Here is a 22174-nt window from a genome sequence, read left to right as displayed (position 1 = left end):
TGATGTGAGCTGAAGGTAGATGCTTACCGGACTGAGCCATCTAGGTGCCCCTATTTGATATTTTTCTTGCTTCTTAAGTAGGCCTCCCTATTAGAACCACTTTTGCTGTGTCCCAAATATTTTGGACCATTGTGTTTTCATTTTCATTTGTTTCTGTGAACTTTTTAAATTTCTTCTTTGGTTTCCTGGTTGACCTATTCATTGTTTACTAGCATGTTGTTTAACCTCCATGCATTTATGGAATTTCCAGATTTTTTTTGTGATTGATTTCCAGTTTCCTAGCATTGTGGTCAGAAAGATGCATGGTATGACTTCAATATTTTTGTACTCATTGAGGCCTGCTTTGTTAATTAATATGTGATCTATTCTAGAGAATGTTTCATATGCACTGGAAAAATGTGTATTCTCCTGTTTTAGGATGAAATGTTCTGAATATATCTGTTAAGTCCATCTGGTCCAGTGTGTCATTCAAAGCCACTGTTTTCTTATTTATTTTCTCTTTAGATGATCTGTCCATTGATGTACGTGGGTCTTAAAGTCCCCTACAATTACTATTTTATTATCCGTGAGTTCCTTTATGTTTGTTATTGTTTTGTATATTTGGGTGCTCCCATATTGGGTGCATAAATATTCATAATTGTCAGATATTATTTTTGATTTGTCCCCTTTATTATGATATAGTGCCTTCTTTATCTCTTGCTACAAAGGTAATAAATTATTGAAATATTTCTAGAAGAATTGCATTTTCCCACCTTCAAAATGATGACAAGTAGAATCACACAATCATTCATGTCACTGCTTCACAAAGTAACAGATAAATGGAAATTCTTTCTTTCCATTTTATCTGTTGGAAGATTATGGCATTAGTGAGATTTAACATGTATGACTTCAGACTGATTCACATTGTATTACTAAGTAAGCAGATATAAAACTTTTATGACTAATCTTCCAATAGCATATTCCAGAAAACATCTCTCAAATAAAATTCAACCTATTAAATTGTTAAAAGATATAAATTAGGCACTGACATAAAGACAAAACTGCAAAAGAGTATAATGCTCAGCATTCCATTTTTATTTTCCAATGTGTAACAACACTCAATAATTGCCTGTCATGTTTATCTAGCACAATTAAAATCCTTAATGCTACTAGTAAATTGCTAGATAACCATTCCCTTGCCTTCTCTGCTAAGATCATTTTTGAGGGCAATTAACACCAATCATAGGGGATGGGAAGACAGAAACATTTCATGTGTTTTAAGGCTAAATAAACTGCTGGCATCTTCTAGCAATTTATACCTTGTGAGGAATGCTGAAATAAAACAAATGACTTCACAATTAGGGTGTTAAAACTTTTAGCAGTTCAACACTAAATTTGACACATGGAAAATCAAACTCCTGACTTCTGATCATATTTTTTGTATCCCATATCTGTTCTGACTGTTCCTGCAGGTTGAAAAAAACCAGAACACTAGCGGGCTTAAAGTGGCAACTGGAGGACATATTGCTTTTGAGATACATCCAATCACCTCTTCCATTTGAATTATGAATGCACAGATAATGCAGCTTTCAACAACCTTCACAGTTGTTATATTGTGTTGTTGAAAGGTGCACTGCTGATAAAGAATTCATTTTAAAAGCACATGGAAAATATTGCTTGGTTCTGATTTACAGCTCTGTGAATGAGCAACTCTGGCACTCTATCTGAAACTTTTGGATTAATCTCAAAAGCAACCTCAAAAATCTCTCCTACTTTATTGTATATTCTATGCACATAACTGTAATCAGGAATGAGAAAAATTAGCTAGAACTATATTATTGTCTTCATGGGTTTAAAAATATTAAATCATTAAAAAATTCTCAAATGAATAGGATATTCTTTATAATTACATATTGAGGACTGATAACTTAGTCCTGGAAAACCAAATTACTACATAAAAGCCAAATTCCTATCATCAAATATTCAATCCAAATCTATATATTCAATGTATGCAAAGTTATGAACCAATCTTGGGCAATTAAAATTTTCATAGTGAAGTATTCAGGAAAATGTAACTACAATGAAACACTATTTTAACTTTATTTATATTTATTTGTTTTATATACATATGAAGACCTATCTCTTCATATCTGCCAGGTACTTACAGATTTTTCTCAGGAAATTTCATGTGTCAATGGCTGTGAATTTCTGTTGCTGTTATTATTCTAATACTGGGAGTTACATGACTAGGCACATTCAGATTCACTTAGGCACAGCTATGCACAAGTTTATTATCAAGGTCATTTCTTATTGCCAACTCTAAAGCTTTCTGTTAGTATAATAAGGGCTTTGGATGTTCTTTTTTGATTTCAGGGAGGTAGCCTCCAAGTCCTGATATTTCCTGAACTTTCCTATTCTTGGTGGTTTCTTGGACTACAAGTGAGTTTATGTTAAAGAGCTGTCTCAGGAGGTTGGACTGGTCACACCTCAAAGAACAAGTTTAGAGGGTTGGGGCTTTAAGCCACATGATATCCACCCAATCTCTGGGGGCAAAAGGGAAAAAGATTGAACTCGACCATGTGCCCAATGAGTCAATTAATCATGTCTATGTAATGAAACCCCAATAAAAACTCTGGATACCAAAAGCTCAGGTGAGCTCTCTGGCAGATAGTACACCTTAATATGTAGAGAGGGCAATGTCTTCTGGCTCCATGGGGACAGAACATAGAAGACTTGAGTTTGGGACCTTCCCAGACATTTCCCATTTATTTCTTATTTCAGCTACTTTTATTTTATTTTTTTTTAAGAGGTGAGGAGAGAGACAGAGGGAGAAGGAGAGAGAGAATCTTGAGCAGGCTCTACACCCAGTGCGGAGCCCAAGATAGGGCTCAGTCTCACAATGCTGAGATCATGACCTGAGCTGAAATCAAGAGTCAGATGCTTAACTGACTGAGCCATCCAGGTGCCCCTGGCTACTTCTGATTTGTATCTCTTTGCTAAAATAAGACTCTATAAGTTCAGTTGACCTCAACAGCATGGTGGTTATGGGAACTGACTCCCTGTGCAGCTGAAAATTTTTGTGTAACTTTGACTCCCACAAAACCTAACTATTAATAGCCTATTGTTGACCAGAAATCTTATGGATAACATAAACAGTTGATCAACACATATTTTGTATATTGTATACGTTATATTTTGTGTTCCTACAGTAAAGTAAGCTTGACCAGAAGAAAATGTTAAGAAAATCATAAGGAAAAGAAAATACACTTATAGTACTGTATCTATGAAAACAAATCTGTGTACAAGGGGACCCACACAATTAAACTTATGTTGTTCGACGGTCAACTGTATAGTGTTCTCCTAAGTTCTCTGAGCTGTTCAAGTAAACCGGAGGGGTACTGGGAACCTCCAAATCTGCAGGCAGCATGTCAATAGTAAGGGTGGCCTGGGAAGCCAAGAACTTGCAGCTGAAGTCTGAAGTGCAAGCAGTCTTGAAGAGGATTGAGCCCTTAGCTGGTGGAGTTCAACCTAACTCCACGTAGTTAGCACCAGAATTACACTGCACTTTCAGACATACCTTTATATTTAAAAAAGTAAATAACTTACTTACATAGGCACATGTATCTATAGTTTACTTATTCAACCAAAATAAAACTTTGGGAATAATTACATATATTAAAGCTTGTATGGACCATCTCCCTAGATTTAACATTTATAATTTTAATATATACTGTGCTAAAAATAAGAGGTGCTAAAAAGCTCACTTTGGGAATAAGGCTTTGTCAGCAATGTAAATATATTTGATGGAATGTAGAGACTATGAAGTAATGGGAAATAAATTAATTCTAGAACTTAGAGTGATTTATTTTTAGCTTGATCCAATGCTAAAGACTTTTTCTTACAGTCAGTGAGAACCATATATTACCTTAGAATTATTTCCAAAGATGATCTTTAAACATTAGTTTGTTGGGTTCTAATAAGTATTTTTTATTCTAATAAGCATTAAACTTAATTTTAACAACAACAACAACAAAAAACATTTCTGTGATCAAGTTGGAAAATTATTGCATTTATATTAAATAGGTTTCTTTACCCTGGGCTTTCCTTTTTTGCTGTGAATCTCCAGAAGAATGACTTGGATAGTGCATTCCTATACTAATTTTTCTCTATAGCATCTCACTGGACCAGTAAGAAATAAACCATTCAGATAGGTTGTAATTATAATGCATTAATCTTGGATTCATGCTTTGAGTTGTACAGAGTTCTAATACGTAAACACAGGGACTTTTCACGTCCATTTCTGGATATGGAAAAAAAAAATGCAAAAGTGGATAAACAAATTAAAAAACCTCTAAATGTCCTAAACTTAAGAGATTTTCTTTTTCTTAAATTATATTTAAAGTTTTAAGGCTTTAAAGGTCAAGCCTATGGCAAAAGGTGGGGAAACTGTTATGTGAATAAATACCTTGAGGTTTTTTTTTTTTTTTTTTTTAACGGCTATTTAGAAAGACCATAAGGGGAGTCAATGTTGTTTTTATGCAAATTAACTAAAATTTCCTGTAAGAGCAAAATTGGATTTCAATGTAACTATGAAGAAATGGGCTAAATGTGGAGGGTAAATGCAAGTAAAGATTTTTCTTTAAAATTTAATTTTTAAATGCCCATAAAATTTGTTCGTGTGCTCTCAGGTTCCTTTTTGAGCCCACAGATAGGGCTTATGTGTAATACATAATGCCTTCTTCATGAATGTATAAAAAAATTCCTTACTCAAGTCTTGTTCATTACATGACTATTTGATGATGGTTTAAAGTAGAAAAAGACCCACACTGTAGGAATGAGACTAGATTAATGGGGTACAGAACTTTAAAACTATTTTGGATTCACAGGGTTTTACTAATACAATAAGAATCTATATGTGGATTCACAGAGGTCATTTTGTGTCTTTATGAATTATGAAACTTTGTAACATAAAGAATGAACGACTCTATGGTTAAATCAATAAAATTGCCATAGATATCAGCAAGGTTATCACTCTCTAATCATTCATTGAAAATTAGTGTTATGACTTCTTTAATGAATTAGGGGGAATATGGGGCCAGAGACCTATAGAAACGATGTGGAGTAAAATATAATGGCAGAAGTCATTGATTAAGGTAAAGATCAAAATTCTTTTGTTTTTAATTGTTGCAAATAATGAACTATTTTTGGTAGTTAAATTTATTTTAAGCAGCAGAACACTTTTTTCTAAAAAGCTGAGGAGAAAGCCCAATAAGTTTACGGGATTTATTGGAAGCTGTGTTTGACAGCCTGGCCTGAGGGGCTCCATGGAGCCCAGTTTGAAAACCATGTTATTAAGTAATGGATGAGTTGAAGTCTTCAGGACATGGGGCACACAGAACTAATAACACCAGATGTTTTCCCATCACACAAGACATGAATGGTAGCTGCTGGAAATTTTCCAATGAAAGTCTCTCCCTCATCACCTCCAAGGTACTCCTTCAGGGAGCCTGTTGGAGAACAATGCTGTCTCCACACCTTATTTAAATTTGACCCTAGGCTATAGCTTTCTTTTTGTACTCAGTATCCACAGTGGCCCTTTCCTTCTTTCCCTGGCTCTTTAAACTTGGACCTATTACCTCAGGAAAAGTCTGTCTCTTAAACCCTGCCTCTCTTTTACATTTAAAAGGAAAAAGATTTCAATTGTGAATGGTAACTGCAAAAGTAATACCAGTTTTACCTGTGCTGCCAAATGGAAGATTTAAATTCTGAAATGAATTAGATATTAAATAAATACGATCAACTGAAAAAACTTTTCAGAGAACATAGCACTCCATTTCAGTTTGTTTACAAGACTCTATTTATTGCCTTCTCTGCCTGGTTTAATTAAACATGTTCTTCCTCAAATACAAGCATCCACCATGATAAGGAAAAAATTTCTCATTCAATTTTGTTTCTAATTAACCTCTAATATTAAACTTCTATACCCTTCTATAGAATCTTATTACAAAAGTAATATGTTCTAGTTATATTACGGTTGAGTGGTTCTGTAGGTTATCCTCAGAATCTACTCTCTCCATATTCATACTTATTTTTATCAGATGTACCCTGAGTTTCAAACATGTCTTAAAAGTACCTGCACTTGAACTAAAATCTATTTGTAAATTGAGCACTGGCAATCACTAAATTGCCAATATCCTTTCCAGAGGGCCCTATAGACTCATTCAGTTTTCAAAATCATATCTAAATAGACATTCACCTTATAAAGACTCATCCTTGTACATTGAAAAAAAAATTCTAATGTTCTCTTCCCCATAACTGGTGAACTATGGTGTGGGAGGTGTTGATTATCTTGCCCAAGGCAGCATATTATGTTTCTCTATGGGGTGATCTCCAAAGGCCTTTCCTACAAAGATATAAGGTCACGTTCCTACCAAACCCTATGAGGGGCTGCAAGTTCCAGTAAAGTAATCCTTAAATTGTGTGGGGCCCCTGGCTGGCTCAGTCAGTAGAGCATGTGAGTCTTGATTGCAGGGTTCTGAGTTCGAGCCCCACAATGAGTATAGAACTTACTTAAAAATAAATGAATGAATGTAAATTAAAAAGAAAATAAACCTGTAATAGAATGCTCTGGGGATCTTGTCAAAATGCAGATTCTGACTAAGTAGGTCTGTAATGTGGGTTGAATTGCATTTCCAGTGGTTTTCCTGTGAGGTCTATTCTGCTGGTCTCTAGACCACATTTTGTGTAGCAAGGAGTTAGCTCTCGGTTGGTAAATGACAACGCTGGCTGGCAGCCTGTTTTTGTAGACAACGTTTTATTGGAACACAGTTGTGCCATCCACTCACACACTGTATCATGCTTTCAGGCTATAACTGCAGAGTTGGGTACTTGTGACAGAGACCTTTTGGTCCACAGAGCCTAAAATATTTGCTATCTGGAGCTTTAGGAAAACATTTGGAGATAAAGTAATTTATCCTAATAGCTGATTGTTAAGTTTCTTCATAGTCTCTACATGTTAGCAGGTATTTGATAGATATAAATAGCAATATATTACTTTTAAGCAACAGGAGAGCAATGTATTTTAAATACATTGTATGTCACAGGCTCCTGAAGAACAATCATTTCTGCTAAGTTGATATTAATGAATAATAAAATATCACAAATATAACTGAGTTTTAGAATACTTACTGATAGTGCATTATGGCTTAAACTGCCTATGACATAGCAATGATAAACTTAAAAGCAAAGATTGAAGAGAGTAAAGATTGAGGGTAAAGATTGAAGAGAAGTGTCTGGAAGGAATTATTTAGCTCTTAGAGCTCAAGACTTGAGCACCTGGCATTTTTACATTACATTTTTATCCAATTCACCTTCCAAGTATCACTTCCACATAACTCAAATAGAAATGTTGTTTCTTATTTCTCAAGGAAAAGATAAGTGAAAACAAAGAGTTAAATAAGTTGTCACAATGACTAATATAAACCAAGATTAAGATGTTGTCCAAACCTAGTGTTGTACAAATCAGGCAATTCTGAACAATAAGCTTTGAATGGCAATAAGAAGACTTAATACTGATATCACTGGACTAATTCAGTGGAATAGGTATGTGACTATTATTTCTTCTATTTCTTCTATTTAGTAGGTAGAAAAAAAGCACAAATATTTGATGAATACCATAAAGAAAGTTTGTCACATGAAGAGCTCTATTCCAAAGATCTTAGTTGTTCTCAACAATCTATTTGGTAATTTCCCAGAAACGTGACACAGAAAAAAGAATAGTGTCTGGAAAAAAGTAATCCAAGCCTGACTGTGGATCAAATACAACCACAAAAATCCTTTCCAGTGTTTCACTCATCTTTTCATCCTACAAATATTGAACACCTACTCATTCTAGGTGCTAGAGATACATCAGTGAACAAAGTAGCCCAAGATACCCTCATCAATCTTGTGCAATCTGTAAAATTCTTGTACAGGAGATAAAACATAAATAAATATAACAAGTAAGTTATATGGTATGGTTATAGCATGACACATGCTTTAAAAATACAAAACATAGAGCAGGATAATGGGGTTTGGGAAAGAGGGGTATGGTTGAGGGGCAGCATGATAAGATTTTATCACTTATGTTTGAATGGAAAACATGCATACATGAATTTTACATAGGTTAGGTTATCTCTAAGATTTTTTTTTTTTAGATTTTATTTATTTATTCATGAGAGACCCACAGAGAGAGAGGAAGAGACACAGGCAGATGGAGAAGCAGGCTCCATGCAGGGAGCCTGACGTGGGACTGGATCCTGGGTGTCCAGGATCACACCCTGGGCTGAAGGTGGCGCAAAACTGCTGAGCCATCCAGGCTGCCCACTTTAAGATTCTTTATTAAAGAGTAACTGATAACAATGATTTTAGAAAGTTCTAGAAATTCTATCTCTTGCTCTGTAAAATCTTAAATAATTAAATTGAGAAGTCCCTGGTTCTTTGCAATCACTCAAATTTCTAATGAAATAATGAATTAAGATTAGAGTGTTCCCAGTAGTGAGTAGAACATGTGTAATTTGGTTTTTGAATGATTTTAAATCTGCTGCTACAGTGACACTATCAAGAGTCCACAACAAAAGTAAATAAGCATATTCTGTGTTATGTTCTTGGGATAGATAAATGCCCCCAAATATATTTATATTTCAGTAAGAATTACATCTAATACAATGTCATCAGATGGGTTAACATTTATGTGACTCCCAAGGTAAACTTTAAGATCTGATTTTTGGAGTATTGCTATGGGATAATCAGGGACATTGGGAACAAGCCCCTATGCACCTGGGAAGCTCCTTGCTGGACATTATTATAGCTTTTCTCACAAACAGGGGCCAAAATGCAAGCCCAGACTGATTCAAACTCATCTGAGATAGGACGGGCCACCAAATTTGACCTTTTATCAGCTTTTCCTCTCATTTTAATGCTAGAAAACATGTCCAGAGGTGGAGACTTAACATGCAAATGAAATATACAATGCACAACGAAGCATGTTCTATCAACCACATCTGTACGTCCACTTCCCAGGAATTCATAGCCCTTACATGCTTAACCATTACTCCTTTCCCACCTCAGCCCCTGGCTGTTGTTCTGAGAGCCAGTCTGACACTTTGTTGAGACCATGTCTTCCTTTGGCTGCAGCTGATGCCCCAATAAAGCCTTGCCTGTACCTTTAAATTTGGGGTCCAGCCTTGTTTCTACTTTTGCTAGCTCCAGGAATCTGAGCCCAGTAACAGATATATCATTCTTCAGTACAAAGTTCACTATTACAAAGAATTTCAGACATAATAGAACTGTGCCTTAAGGTTAAGACATTTAAAAAATGGTGTGCACATGGGAAATGGCCTAAAATAATAGAATTAAACTGGTGAAAGTCAAACTATTTTATCAGTGTAATAACTATAATATGATCCACAGACAGACAACACAGATAAAAAAGAAATGCCCTAAGGCCACTATCGAACAGGGGATTAGCATCTTTGCACTGCATACATGTGGCGATCAATTCTATGTCTAAGCTGAAAGCAGAAAGAGTCATTTTTGTGAAAGCCACTTTTCCACCATCCATTTGGAAAGTCAGTTTGGCTGAGAAGGCAGTGGTCATAGAGGCTGTAATTTGGAGTGTGCCTTGGATAGAACACCAAAGTTAGAGTATTCCACCAACGCCAGCAGAATTTACAGAACATAGATTGGCAAAGTAGTAATTTCCAAAGAAATCAGGCAACAGAGATTCAATTTCCTCAGACATCACTTTGAGTAAATGTATTGGTAAATACTAAAATATCCCATTGGACATCTACCATAGGTTAGATTTAATGAGCAAGAAATCATGCTGGACAGACACAAGGAACTAATTTACTTAGTTCTGAGTCTTATATTCTTCCACAATACCTATGAAGTTTAGTGCTATCAGGAATCTATCTTTTAAACATATGTGCTTTTCTTCTAGAATACAGTACTGCATTCTTTGTGCTTTGGGCTGACAATGCTAAGGTGGGGAGTCTACTGCCTTTAGTCAATTTTTATTATTTTTGTACTTTACTTTTGTTAAGTGATCAAACATCTCTGAAATTCACAGGATATTTTAAGGTTTTTTTTCCCTAAAAATAAGATTGACTGTTAAGTGGTTTACTGACACTCTCTTGCATGTAATTAACAGATCGGAATAAAAGTGAGAATATACAACAGTCATTCTGAAAACTCAAAGGTTATGGTAAAAACACATGATTATCTTGGTGATTCACTAGGCATAACAATTTAAAATATGAGCAAACTCTTGAAAGTTACATTCCAGGAGAAATGTATATTTAAAAGTGATCTTCAATTTTACATTTTAATGACTAATTATGATCTTCTACATCATCATATCATCTCAGTATGGCAAGTGCATTTGCATTTTCCCTGGTCTCTAATTCATAGCATTAATGTTATTGATACAAAGAATAAAATATCCAGTTACTCTTACACCTATTTCTCAAAGCATACTTATTATAAAAATCAAATTCTTTTTTCTTTTGTAGTTATTGTTCTAAATGCATTGAATATCTTTAGTTAGAAATACATTAACCTGAATATATTAACCTTATAGCTACAACTTCAGGCAGCCCAGGTGGCTCAACAGTTTAGCGCCTGCCTTCGGCCCAGGGTGTGATTCTGGAGACCCGGAATCGAGTCCCATGTCGGGCTCCCTGCATGGAGCCTGCTTCTCCCTCTGCCTGTCTCTCTGCTTCTCTCTCTCTCTCTCTCTCTCTCTCTGTCTCTTATGAATAAATAAATAAAATCTTAAAAAAAAAACAAAGCTTCAATATTATGGAGTCTTTGGGGCTATTATCACTAGACTTTGATAAAAGAAATTATGAGATAAGGTGGGGAAAAAAGGGAAATGGATTTTGGGGACTTTACGAGGAAAGGTTTAAGAGATTCCAATATATGTGTCATTGATAATCCGTCGATGGTTTATAAATCGAGGTGGTCTTATTAGTTCACATTGTTTTCTGAACCATATAATAAACTGGAGGAGCACTGTTCCAACAGCAGAAGCCTTTTCAACAAAGTTGGAGGGTAATTGCCACATCCCTCCCTCCTAGCAACTTAACACATCTTTCTAAGGTCACCTCCACAAAGAAGGTAGGAGAATCATTGTCCAGTATTCACAAATATATGGCATCTGTGATTCAGGGTGACCCACTGTAAACTAATCTCAGTCTGATACAAAAGGATAGATGTATTAAAATAAAAGAATAATGGAAAATGTTGCTTAAGGACTAGTATATTAAGATTCACAACCAAAGAGTTTATAATATACTCTGATCAAAGATGGCCACTCTTCACAAACTTCTGGCAATTCAATTTTTATCACTGTGTTTGGTTTAGAAACCTAAAGTGGGCACATCTAAGAGTATGTGCATTTTTCTTTTCTTTTTCTCCCCACCTCCTCTTGCCCCCCCTCCCCCTTTTTTTTTTTGCTAATTTCAACACAATGGGAAATAAATAAGATATTTGTGTTTTCACCAATTCTACCTTTCAGTCTTTTCTCTCTGCCACTTAATGACATTTCAGACATATTGCAAATCTTGCCAATTTCGTTATTAGAAGACTGTCTAGTTTATAACTTTATTTTCAGATTAAATTCAAATCTCCTCTCCTCTTCCCTCTCTCGTGGGGGGATTGTTGGGCCTATTTGACAGACTCTTGATCAGTACCAAGGGAGGGTTCTGGCACTATTTTTGTCTACCTGTAAGGCTTTTTTGCCACCAACTTTGGGATTTAGTTGCCAACTTCTAGATAAGACAAATGCCACTGAATATCCTGCCTGATGCCCCCAAAATGTTCCATTTAGAGCACAGTCTATGAACCTTCATTTCCCTCCATTCTGATCCATGTTCATTTAACCTCCACCTCCAAAGATAGCAAACATATGACACTGAAGAAAATTAATTACCATGACTGTTACATCTGGATGTTTCCACGAGCCTGCCATTTTGGTCGTAGCATGCCATTGCTTGGTAACGATATCCTTGACCACATTCCTTGGTATCTCCTTGTGTTTTCACTCCAAGCAACACTTCCACTTTCCCCTCTGGTAAAATGCAGTCTGACCAGTTCCCCACAGGCTGTGCATTATACTTGTCACAAGGACAGTACTGAGTCTCAATCAGGGGGTACAAATGAGAATTTTTACATTTTTCCTTCTTTTTACTTTTTCCTGTGGAGAAATTTGAGTTGGAAAATATCGTTACTCACTTCATCCCTAGTTTTCCTCCTTTCCTAAGCTTCTTTTCTCCATTTTTAACCATATTCAACAGTAACTTAAAATGAATGCTATTTTCTCACTATACTGTTTTCTCTGTAGGCTTTATTAGTACTGGGTGCTTTGCATATTGAAATTTTTCTTATTTTCGCATTTTAAAATTACCATTTTGCAAAAGGCATTAACTGTTATGCTGAATTTTATACTCTTCGAATGATTAAAATCCTTTCAAATGATCACGTGCTTTCACTGAATAGGGGAGTTTAAGGTAACTGCATGAATCTCTCATTTATAAGTGCAAAAATATGAAATGGAGAGAGAGTTGCTGTCCAGGACTATACAGCTTTTTATTAATTCCAGATAGATGACATGGTTATATAGGATTACAATTTAGAAAATGATATTTTTTATATTTACTTTCCTGATTATGTCTTTGATCTTTCATTATTTCTGAAGAATAATTATTTTGACATCCATGGTGATTAGTGTAGTACATAGTCACAGCGTCACAGTGAAGATATTTAGTGTCAGAAAAAAAGCACTAGAAATAGTCTGTATATAAATCGAAATAAATTCCCTTTTAAAATAAAAAAATGAACATAGTAATATGTGCTTGAAAAATAATGTATCATTTTAATTGAATCACGTTTCTATTATATATTTATTATATCACGTATCATAATACTATTTAGTTATATCACACACAATTAATTGTATATGTTTTACATATATTTATTTCTAACTTTCAGAACGTGTCTTATATAGTTTTCAAGAGATTTCATTATGACAGGTGGTTAATTTTATATCTTTTAAATTCTAAAGAGTCTACTGGCACCAATATTTTTAGGTTTCTTTCTGCCACTGACAATATTTTTGAATGCACCAGGTTTAGTTCAGTATGATAGCTCCTGGTCTTGCTCATTATATTACTGCTTTTTGTCATTGTGACTGCCTTTTAAAATGTACTTTTCAGATACAAAATTAGTGTCATATCCCTCTTCTAGGAGATGAAGGATAATCTGAGGCTGTGACAGTGAGAATAGTTTAAGAAAATGAGGTGACAACCTTTTCTTTTGTTCTCCAAGTACCTCACAGTCCGTAGGCAATCCACCAGAAGTGTATGTTTAAACAAAAAAAAAAAAAAAAAAAAAATCATCTACCTATTGTATAGGGAGCCAGCACAATTTTCAAGGTTACTTTTTCTTTCTACTAGAAGTACGTAACGTGTCTGTCACTGCCAACTTACATTAAAATACACATGTGAATCCACTGGCAAATTAAGTATCAGTATACCAGCAATAAAGCATAGCCATGCATTTTCTAAAGATATTATCAGAACTCTCTTGGTCTAACTTTTAATGTGTTTTCTAAGTTGACAGTGTTGGTTTTCACAACCCAATTATTCTTACCAACAATAGTGCGTTTTCTGGTCCTAACTGCACCACAGTCTCCGTTGCAGGAAGAAAACTTGGACCAGCTGGTAAACTGACAGTCATCTTGGCATGGGATCTGGCAGGCCTGGGTGAGGGCTGGCACAGGGCCTGCATACCAGAGGCATTCATGGATGCCAGCCTGTCCTCCATCTTGCTTTCGACAAGTAATAGCTAAAGGAAAAACACAGAGCTGTTTAAAACAAATTTGAATGTCTATAATTATTCTCCAATTTCAGAATTAACCTAATATTTTCTTATGAAGTCAGAGGAATCATCTTTTAACTCTTTATTTGCAGCAAATCTGGGAGGAGTGTTTCTAATAATCACAGTAGTCATTAAATTGACCCTGTAGGGTTTTTTTTTAATTAATAATTTTTTGATCCTGCAAGGTTTTTTTTTTTTTCAATAACAGATAACCCTCAGTGGTTTTTGTGACACAGAAAAGCACACAGTTACACACACACACAGCATTTAGCAGTTTTTATTAGATGCTATTAAAGATTTCAAGTCCTTATTTAGAAATTAATTATTTAAGAGACAACACTGAGTTCTGATAACAGTTTATGTTGAAACCACACTATTCATAGAGGTACTGGGAGATAACACATACCTTTAATATTATCATTGGATGCTCTAGGATTTCTATATACAAGGGTCTTAGTGGCAGCAAATGGAAAGTTTGATTGAGAAGGGGATGCTTATGGAACTCATCTTGCAGCTGCATTTGCATGGAAAGCATGTTATTTAACTACATTGGAAGTTTGTTGGGATGGTTTTGGAGTGATTAATGGGGAGAGAGGGGACTATGTGAAAGTCTCCCTTTCAGCTCTGTCTGTAAGTTCTTCACATGCACAAATATCAACCATGAATTTAAAAATAAAAACAAAAACTTTTAGCACCTTAATCTATCATATCATAATCAACATTTCCAAAAATGTTGGAAACATTTCTAAAAAATGTTCAAATAATTTTAATTCATATGTACTATTTCCCCCAAGATATTGTTCTACTGGATTTTTAAAAATCATGTCATATTTTTATTGCTTATTGAGCATAGTTGTAAAATTGCTTTAAGGTATCAAGTTTCAAAGAAAAAGAGCAAGTGATGTTTTACAGTCCCCTTTCTGACATTTTCTCCCACGGTTTTAAAAATAATTTATTCATTTATTGAGGAAGAAGACAAAACATTTAGACCTTGGTCCTAAAAATCTTCCTTGAACTAGCTTACATGGCCTCAGTCAGACTGATTTATGTGGCCCTTTTAGCTTTATAGTCTAAGCTGGAACTTGGGCTCTTTCCTGCTCAGAATTCTATTCATCATGAAACCAAGGTGAAGGAGCCTGACATTTTGATCCTAAATTAGAGGTAGGGTATATAGGGTCCCAGGTTAGACATCAGTCTCCAGATCTGTATACTAAAACTTAACACCTAGTAGTAGGGCTGTGTGATGGGGTGTCTAAAAGAATGTAACAATTTTCACAAAGGAAGACTTTCCCTGTGTAGGTGAATACAACTTGTCACAACTGGTGCAGTAAAATTGTCTAATAGTGCAAATGTAGGTGAGTATTCATCTAGTTTTTAGCTAAAGATACCTCTTCATTTATGTGCACAACACTGAAAGGGCCAATTTTTACAAAGAGGACAGGGGTCCATGGAAACCTGGTAGTGTGAACAGTAGTGGTGGTTATGAAAGTTATGTGACAGGAGATAGCAACAAATTCCCCTACCAGATGCTCATCACTCAGAAGAGATGCTGTCTGGTGTTCCGTATTTATCGTACTGGTCTAGCAGCAGTTCCCAAACCGGGCTGCGGATTACAATCACCTGGATGGTGTCTGAGACATATCCGTCCCCTCACCAAACTCAAACATTCTGATTTATCAGTCTAGGACAAGGTCCTGGGCATTAGCATCCTTTTAAAAGGTCCTTGGTGATTCAAATATGCAACAGTGGATCAAGACCACCACCCTAGCAGGTGATGTATTTCCACTTGCATCAGAAACACCTGGAAAACTGTTAAAATTGAAAATTCTTGGATTCATTCTAGAGTTCCTGCATGAGATTTCTGCGTATGGGGTCAAAGAATATGTTTGTTTCTCCACGTCCCCCCCCACCCCCCGCCCCCAACTGCTTAGATGTTCCTCATGTACATTTAAGACCCATTAGCTTGAGTAGTCAAGGCACAAGGAAGGGTCAGGCTGAAATTTGGTACTAAGAGTGAAACTGTTTTGATACTCAGTCACCCTGGCACTGTGTCAAGGTTGGGAAACAATGGCTGAGCCTATGGGAGCCTAAGGGAGTTCTAAAAGTGGAGCTCCAGGGGACTTGCACAATCAGTGAATCAAAAGAGTATCCACATAGTTTGGAAGAATGTTATCTATGGATTGGTGCTGGAGGACTCCCCATGAGGTGGTATAGTCATGATTTTGATTTTGCAGTTTGATACCATGTAAATTTAGTAATCTCTGATAGTCTGTGGGCAAAGTTGTCCCAAGGAAGCTCAAGAGGAAGGACTGACAAAGAGGGAGATATTAGATGATTTATGTATCAGGAAATGGAGGAATCTGAAGAATGATTAGCTTGGAAAATAAGAGATTTGACCATATCAGAACTCTAAGCTGTGAAAGGGGTCACACTGTTCATAATAAAAGATACAAAACTAAATTTGGGTTCTTTGAAATAAAACTACTATCTACTCTTCAATTTGACTCTCTGAAACAGATATTTGAATATAAATCTTTTGAGAAACTAAATAAAATTGCCTTAGGTTCTCCTTTAAGGCTCTCTTCCTAAGGTTCTCTTGCAAATTTTATTTCACATTAAGATTGACACCAAAAAACCAAAATAAAGTAAAACCACCACCAACATAATTTCAGAAACAAGCTAATTTTGTGCAGATTTGCACTATTTGCATAAATGTGAAGCCCTTTTCCCTATATAACTTAAGTATTTCAATTAGTAGAAAAGAAAAAAAATGTAAATTTTCCATATCTGTTCTCAGAAACCCACTCAGCATTTTGCTGCCCTTATCTGAGATTTCAGACAGTGTATTCTGAAAGAATTACTCATATAATGTTATCTAAACAATAACAACAGCAGTATTTGTACAATATATTGAAAATTTGTCATACATCTCAACTTGTTTCTATTCTGACTTAGAGGAAACACAACAATTCAAGAACAGAAATGCAACTTCATTTCAAGCAGAAATGAACTTCCTGCTATTAGGGTGAGGAAGATATAAATGTTTGGAGAGGAAACCATCTGGTCTCTCAACTTTATAAACCTTTAAAATCATTTCTAAGATACAGAAAACAGGATGGTTTTAACCATAGAAAAGATACATCATACTAAGCATGGTTTCCTAGAACACCAGAAAGCTACAAATACCCAGACAAGTGTATCTATATTTACAGGTGAAAGGTTTATAGTGATTACGCAAATTCTTCTTTGGGTTGAGGTCTTGTTGACAAGACGGTCCAAAAACCCATGCAGCCCATCTACCTCATTCACTATGAAAGCTTCTTAGGTCAGTAAATACCAAAATAATTATTTTAAGTTACATTGATTATGTTTTAAGTCTACATTGATTATGTTTATTTTATTTATAATTTTATTTTACTTATATGAGGCACAGCAATTTTTACTTAAGTGTCAGGGATCGGCTTGCTTCCAGCAGGCTGAAAGCCTGGGAGACATCCATGTGGCTGCCTTGTGGGTTACATCTGAATTAGGCTAGGAAAGCTCAGCCTAGCAACATTGAGGGAATGATGGGAAGATGAGTAAGAGAGTTTCTTCAACAAATAAGTGCTCTGGAAGAGGGAGCTAGAATTGTCAGACTAGAAGTGACTCAACAAATATTCTAACCAATGCAATGTGAAGACCTTTATGAATCCTGGGTTGAACAAATTAATAGTGAACATTTTTGAGGTGATAGGGGAAAATTCACACATGGTGTGAATATAGATGACATTGAAGAGTTATTGTTAATTTTGTTTAGCGTTATAATCCTACTATTGTTATGTTAAAAAATTAAAGTATTTATGGCTGATTTACATCTTATCAGAGACTTGCTTTAAAATACCCCAGCAAAATTTTTGTTAAGTGCTTGAGGAGTAGCTGATGCCGAAGAATGGCAACATGTTAAAAACTATTGAAGCTGAGTGAACGAAGACTACACTACCAGGGGTCATTATATTAGTCTTCTTATTTTTGCGTCTCTTTGAAACTTCCCATAAATTTAAATTAAAAAATTAATCGGTTGAATAAGTAAAGTCAATTTTAGAATGTTTTCATGTAGGCTGAATTTTGAACTATGTTTTAAAGAGGAGAATAATCAAGGTTCCTGGAATGAAAGAGAATAGATAACATTGGTCTGAGCTAAAAGGACATGGATATCTCTGTTATGCATATATGACTATGTAAATGGAATGTTACTGATGCAGCCCTGAAGTAAATCTAATAGAATTCCAAATGTAGTTGCTCATCTTCATTTTCTTGAAGAGGAATGAAACTCCCTTATTATTCAGGATGCACAAAAGAAAAGGAATTCTCTTGGTCTGCAGATTACCCTTCAGCATGCAAGACCATGTATTTTCATTTGAATAATCAGTGAAATAAATTACTAGATCTAAAATGTGCACATAGAAGTTCATTAGAGGAAACAGAAGATCAATGCCTTGGTGCAGTGAAAACTGCTGGATTATATGTAAACAAAGAATTCAAGGAAATCTAAGACATTATTTATTAAGTTGAGTAATATTAACATGGTTTACCTCACGGCAACAGTGTCTGACTGAGTATGTGTTTGGCAGATTGAAATGCTTAGAGGAGTGATTTTTTTCCTATACTATTAATGAAAAAAAATGGTAAAAGTAAGAACAAATCATGTAGAAATGAAAAAGAAAAAGCTTAATGTGAGTGAAAGCTAGTTACCAAGAGACCTAATTGTGCTTAGAAATAAGACCCAACCCATAAATAATGCAAGAGGGCTCCAGTTGTTTACCAGGTGGATGTAATGATCCTGGGTTTTCTCTGTGTAGAAGAGATTTTCACTGACAAGTTTGCCAAATTACTTTCTAATTACAGCTTGTGAATACAACTCTGGCAGAATGGAAAGAAATGCACTTTTTTTTTTTTTTATTGATCCTAAATAGTTACCAATGATTCCCCAGTCTCATTGATGCTAATAATATATGTGAATGTATGTGAAAGTCCTTGAATGAGGACTTACTAGGAAGTAATAATCAGCTCCCAGTGGAGTAGCCCAGATAAGGGACCTGAGAAGGGCTAACTAACTGCATCACAACAAACACCACATTGAGGAACCATCCTAGACACAGCGCAGAGCCAAGCTTATTTTATGAGCTATTTCAAAAATAGTAGATACTAATAATAATTTTATGACAGGGTCCTTGCAGAGATATAAATCTCCAAATCAGATAGGCTGCTCATATCCATAGGAAATTAGAGCAAACCATTTAAATATAGAAATAATTCTAGAAGTTTAAAAAATAGCTTTGTAAATAAAAAGTTGCATTATAGATGTATAAAAATATTGGGTGGTAACCAAATGTATATCAGGCAAAAAAAGTTTTAAAATCATGTCTCTGCAAAATTTCTTTCAAGCAAGTTCCTTTGCTCTTTGAGTTATGTTGAGCTTTGCTCTTTCTTACCTTGTTCTTTTTGCATTTTCATTCTTTTTTTTTTTTCCTCATTGCATAACAATCTCTGAAAATCAACACATTCATGTGAATTCCTGAGATAAATCAACCCAGATATTCTGGGCCAAATCTTGATTAGTGCCTCTAAAATGTAATTTTTAAAAAACAACAAAGTTGGCCAGACTTTAAGTAGAGGACTGATGCCAAGGGCATCAATGTAGAATAAGCCACTTAATTTAAGCACAAGATTTAAGCATATTTACTCATAAAAAAATAACTGCATAAATTATAGTTAAATACATTCCACATCATTTAGATTTAATTCTGGTACAGGGAGAATTAGAACTTCCTTTTCCCCCTTGACTTTCCTTTTACAAACTTTTCAATCAACAGATGATGCAGGCTGAATACTTCTGGGACCAGGAAGGTCCCTGCCATATGAAGCATATTATTAAAGGGTCTTTTTTCTTTCTTTTCTTCCTTTCCTTTCCTTTCCTTTCCTTTCCTTCTTTCCTTTCCTTTCCTTTCCTTTCCTTTCCTTTCCTTTCCTTTCCTTTCCTTTCCTTTCCTTTCCTTTCCTTTTTTTTCTTTTCTTTTCCTTTTCTTTTCTTTTCTTTTCTCTTTTCTTTTCTTTCTTTCTTTTTTTTTCTTTTCTTTTTCTTTTCTTTCTTTTCTTTTCTCTTTTCTTTTCTTTCTTTCTTTTTTTTTTTTTTTGGTCTATTTGAGAATATATCTGAATTACACTGGCTTTGACATAAAGAGACTGATACCAGATCTTAGTGACAGGTCAACATTAAAACGGACATTCTTTGGTAGGCAAGGATATAGAAGGGATGGGGGATTAGGATAGCCAGGGTGACCCTGGGAATTATTAACCATATATCCATCTAATTCTCAGGAAGCACACATGGCAGGAGATGGCACGAAGATCAACAAGAAGTTTGAACATAGGCAAATCTGAAGTTAGTTTATGAAACTCAACATCTAACCTATGATACATTTATATCATACCCTTGGTATAAATGTGTCATAAGGTAATAAACACTGGAACAATACATAAACATTTTAAGTAGCAGTGGTACACATTACCCCTTTAGGACAGACATAGAGAAAAAAATAGGTAAATTGTCCAAAACTGTCATTTTTGTGAACCATGTATTTAATTTCAAATAGATCTCTAATGGTTAAGTCTAGCTATAGCTATTATGGCTAGGTTTTGATGATACAGTCACTGACTTATATGCCATAAGTTAGCTTTCTAAATGCCATCCACACTGTAGACATGTGAGTAGAGAGAAAAGACAGTAGAAGTTAGCGTTCTATTACAAGTTTATATACAAGTGACTCAAATAGTATGAAGCAAATATAAGCTGTCTCTTCACTCACAAATTAAATGGAATGTGAACATAATTTTATGTTATTTTCATTTATCTTATTGACAATATTATAGGGAAGATGCCTATTTGAAAGGCCCTCTAAAATTTCCCAATAACATTTAAGAATGATTTCAGTTTTAAAGTTGCCAAATCTGGTCAAATCCTTCTTTAAAATAGGTCTTTCTCCTTCCTTCCTTTCTTTCCTTTTCTTCTTTTCTTAAAGATTTATTTATTTATTTATTTATTTATTTATTTATTTATTTATTTATTTATTTATTTATTTATGAGAGAGAGGGAGAAAGAGAGAGAGAGAGAGGCAGACACAGGCAGAGGGAGAAGCAGGCTCCATGCAGAGAGCCCAATGTGGGACTTGATCCCAGGACTCCAGGATCACGCCCTGGGCCAAAGGCAGGTGCTAAACCACTGAGCCACCCAGGCGTCCCTCTTCTTTTCTTATACCATTACATAAAATTTCTTGGACCGTACCATTCTTAATAGTGAAAATCTGGCTCAAGCCCCTCCCTATGTCTAATTTCCTATCAGAACAGTACTCCTTCTCCCTCTCTGCCTCTCCTAGTGCCCACTCCCACCCCAGTATTCAAATCCTCCTCAGAGCAGCCCTTTGCTTCCAACTCACTCATATGGAGTGAAAGGCAAACTACTCAATGCACTGTTCCCCATGCATAAAGATTTTATTTTGTGCCTTTTTGTTTTTGTTATCTTAGATTTAAAAGTCATTTCCTCTGTCACTATGCCTTATCTGTGGTTACTTCTTTTTATCTTTTCTGAAGTCTCTAGTGGTTATTGTGTAAATACATTACCAATGTATTACTAATATGCTTAAAACCTGGATCATGTATACTCATAGTATATTACCTGCTATAGGAAATAAGTGAAAACTATTTATTACATACTTTTTATTCTCTCAACAGTCTGGGCCCACTACCATGTAGGCAACAGGCAACATGTGGCATGTATTCAATAAATATTTGTTTTATGCAAGAATGAATAGTACTGAATGATATTCAGGAAGTTTGAACTGGCTTTTAGGGACTGGTGTTAACCTGTTTTTATAGCTTTCTGAGAGAGCTAGTATCAATGGCTGTGTACAGTGGAATAGGAATTTTATTTTAAGACACTGGTCCTTCATTATTGCTATGGACTGTGTCCCTGGAAATTCATATGTTGAATTCTCCAATATGATAGAATTTGGAGATGTAGTGTTTGGGAAGTGAATGGGCATAGAGGAAGTCATGAGGATGGGGTCCTTATGATGAGGTTAGTGCCCTTGGAAGGAGAGACCAGAGAGCTAGCTTGCTCTCTTCTTCTCTCCACCATGTGAAGACATAGCAAGAAAACAACCATCCGCAAGTTAGAAAGAGAGATCTTACCAGAACTGGAATTGGCCAGCAGCATGATTTGGATTTTCCAGCCTCCAGA

General features: G+C 35.3%; 1 protein-coding gene across 1 annotated transcript in view; it reads right to left on the bottom strand.

The window, feature by feature from the left end:
• THSD7A (thrombospondin type 1 domain containing 7A) overlaps positions 1-22174 on the bottom strand; it is a 423389-nt gene that overhangs the window by 44849 nt on the left and 356366 nt on the right. Inside the window, exons 12-13 of the mRNA XM_072783986.1 lie at positions 13672-13866; positions 11954-12217 (exon numbers count right to left, since the gene is read on the bottom strand). Coding sequence (XP_072640087.1) covers positions 11954-12217; positions 13672-13866 — 459 coding nt within the window. The remainder of the gene's footprint in view (positions 1-11953; positions 12218-13671; positions 13867-22174) is intronic.

Source organism: Canis lupus, chromosome 18 (genome assembly GCF_048164855.1).
Source record: "Canis lupus baileyi chromosome 18, mCanLup2.hap1, whole genome shotgun sequence".
In the NCBI taxonomy this organism is placed as follows: domain Eukaryota; kingdom Metazoa; phylum Chordata; class Mammalia; order Carnivora; family Canidae; genus Canis; species Canis lupus.
This window is presented reverse-complemented; position numbering and strand designations above follow the sequence as displayed.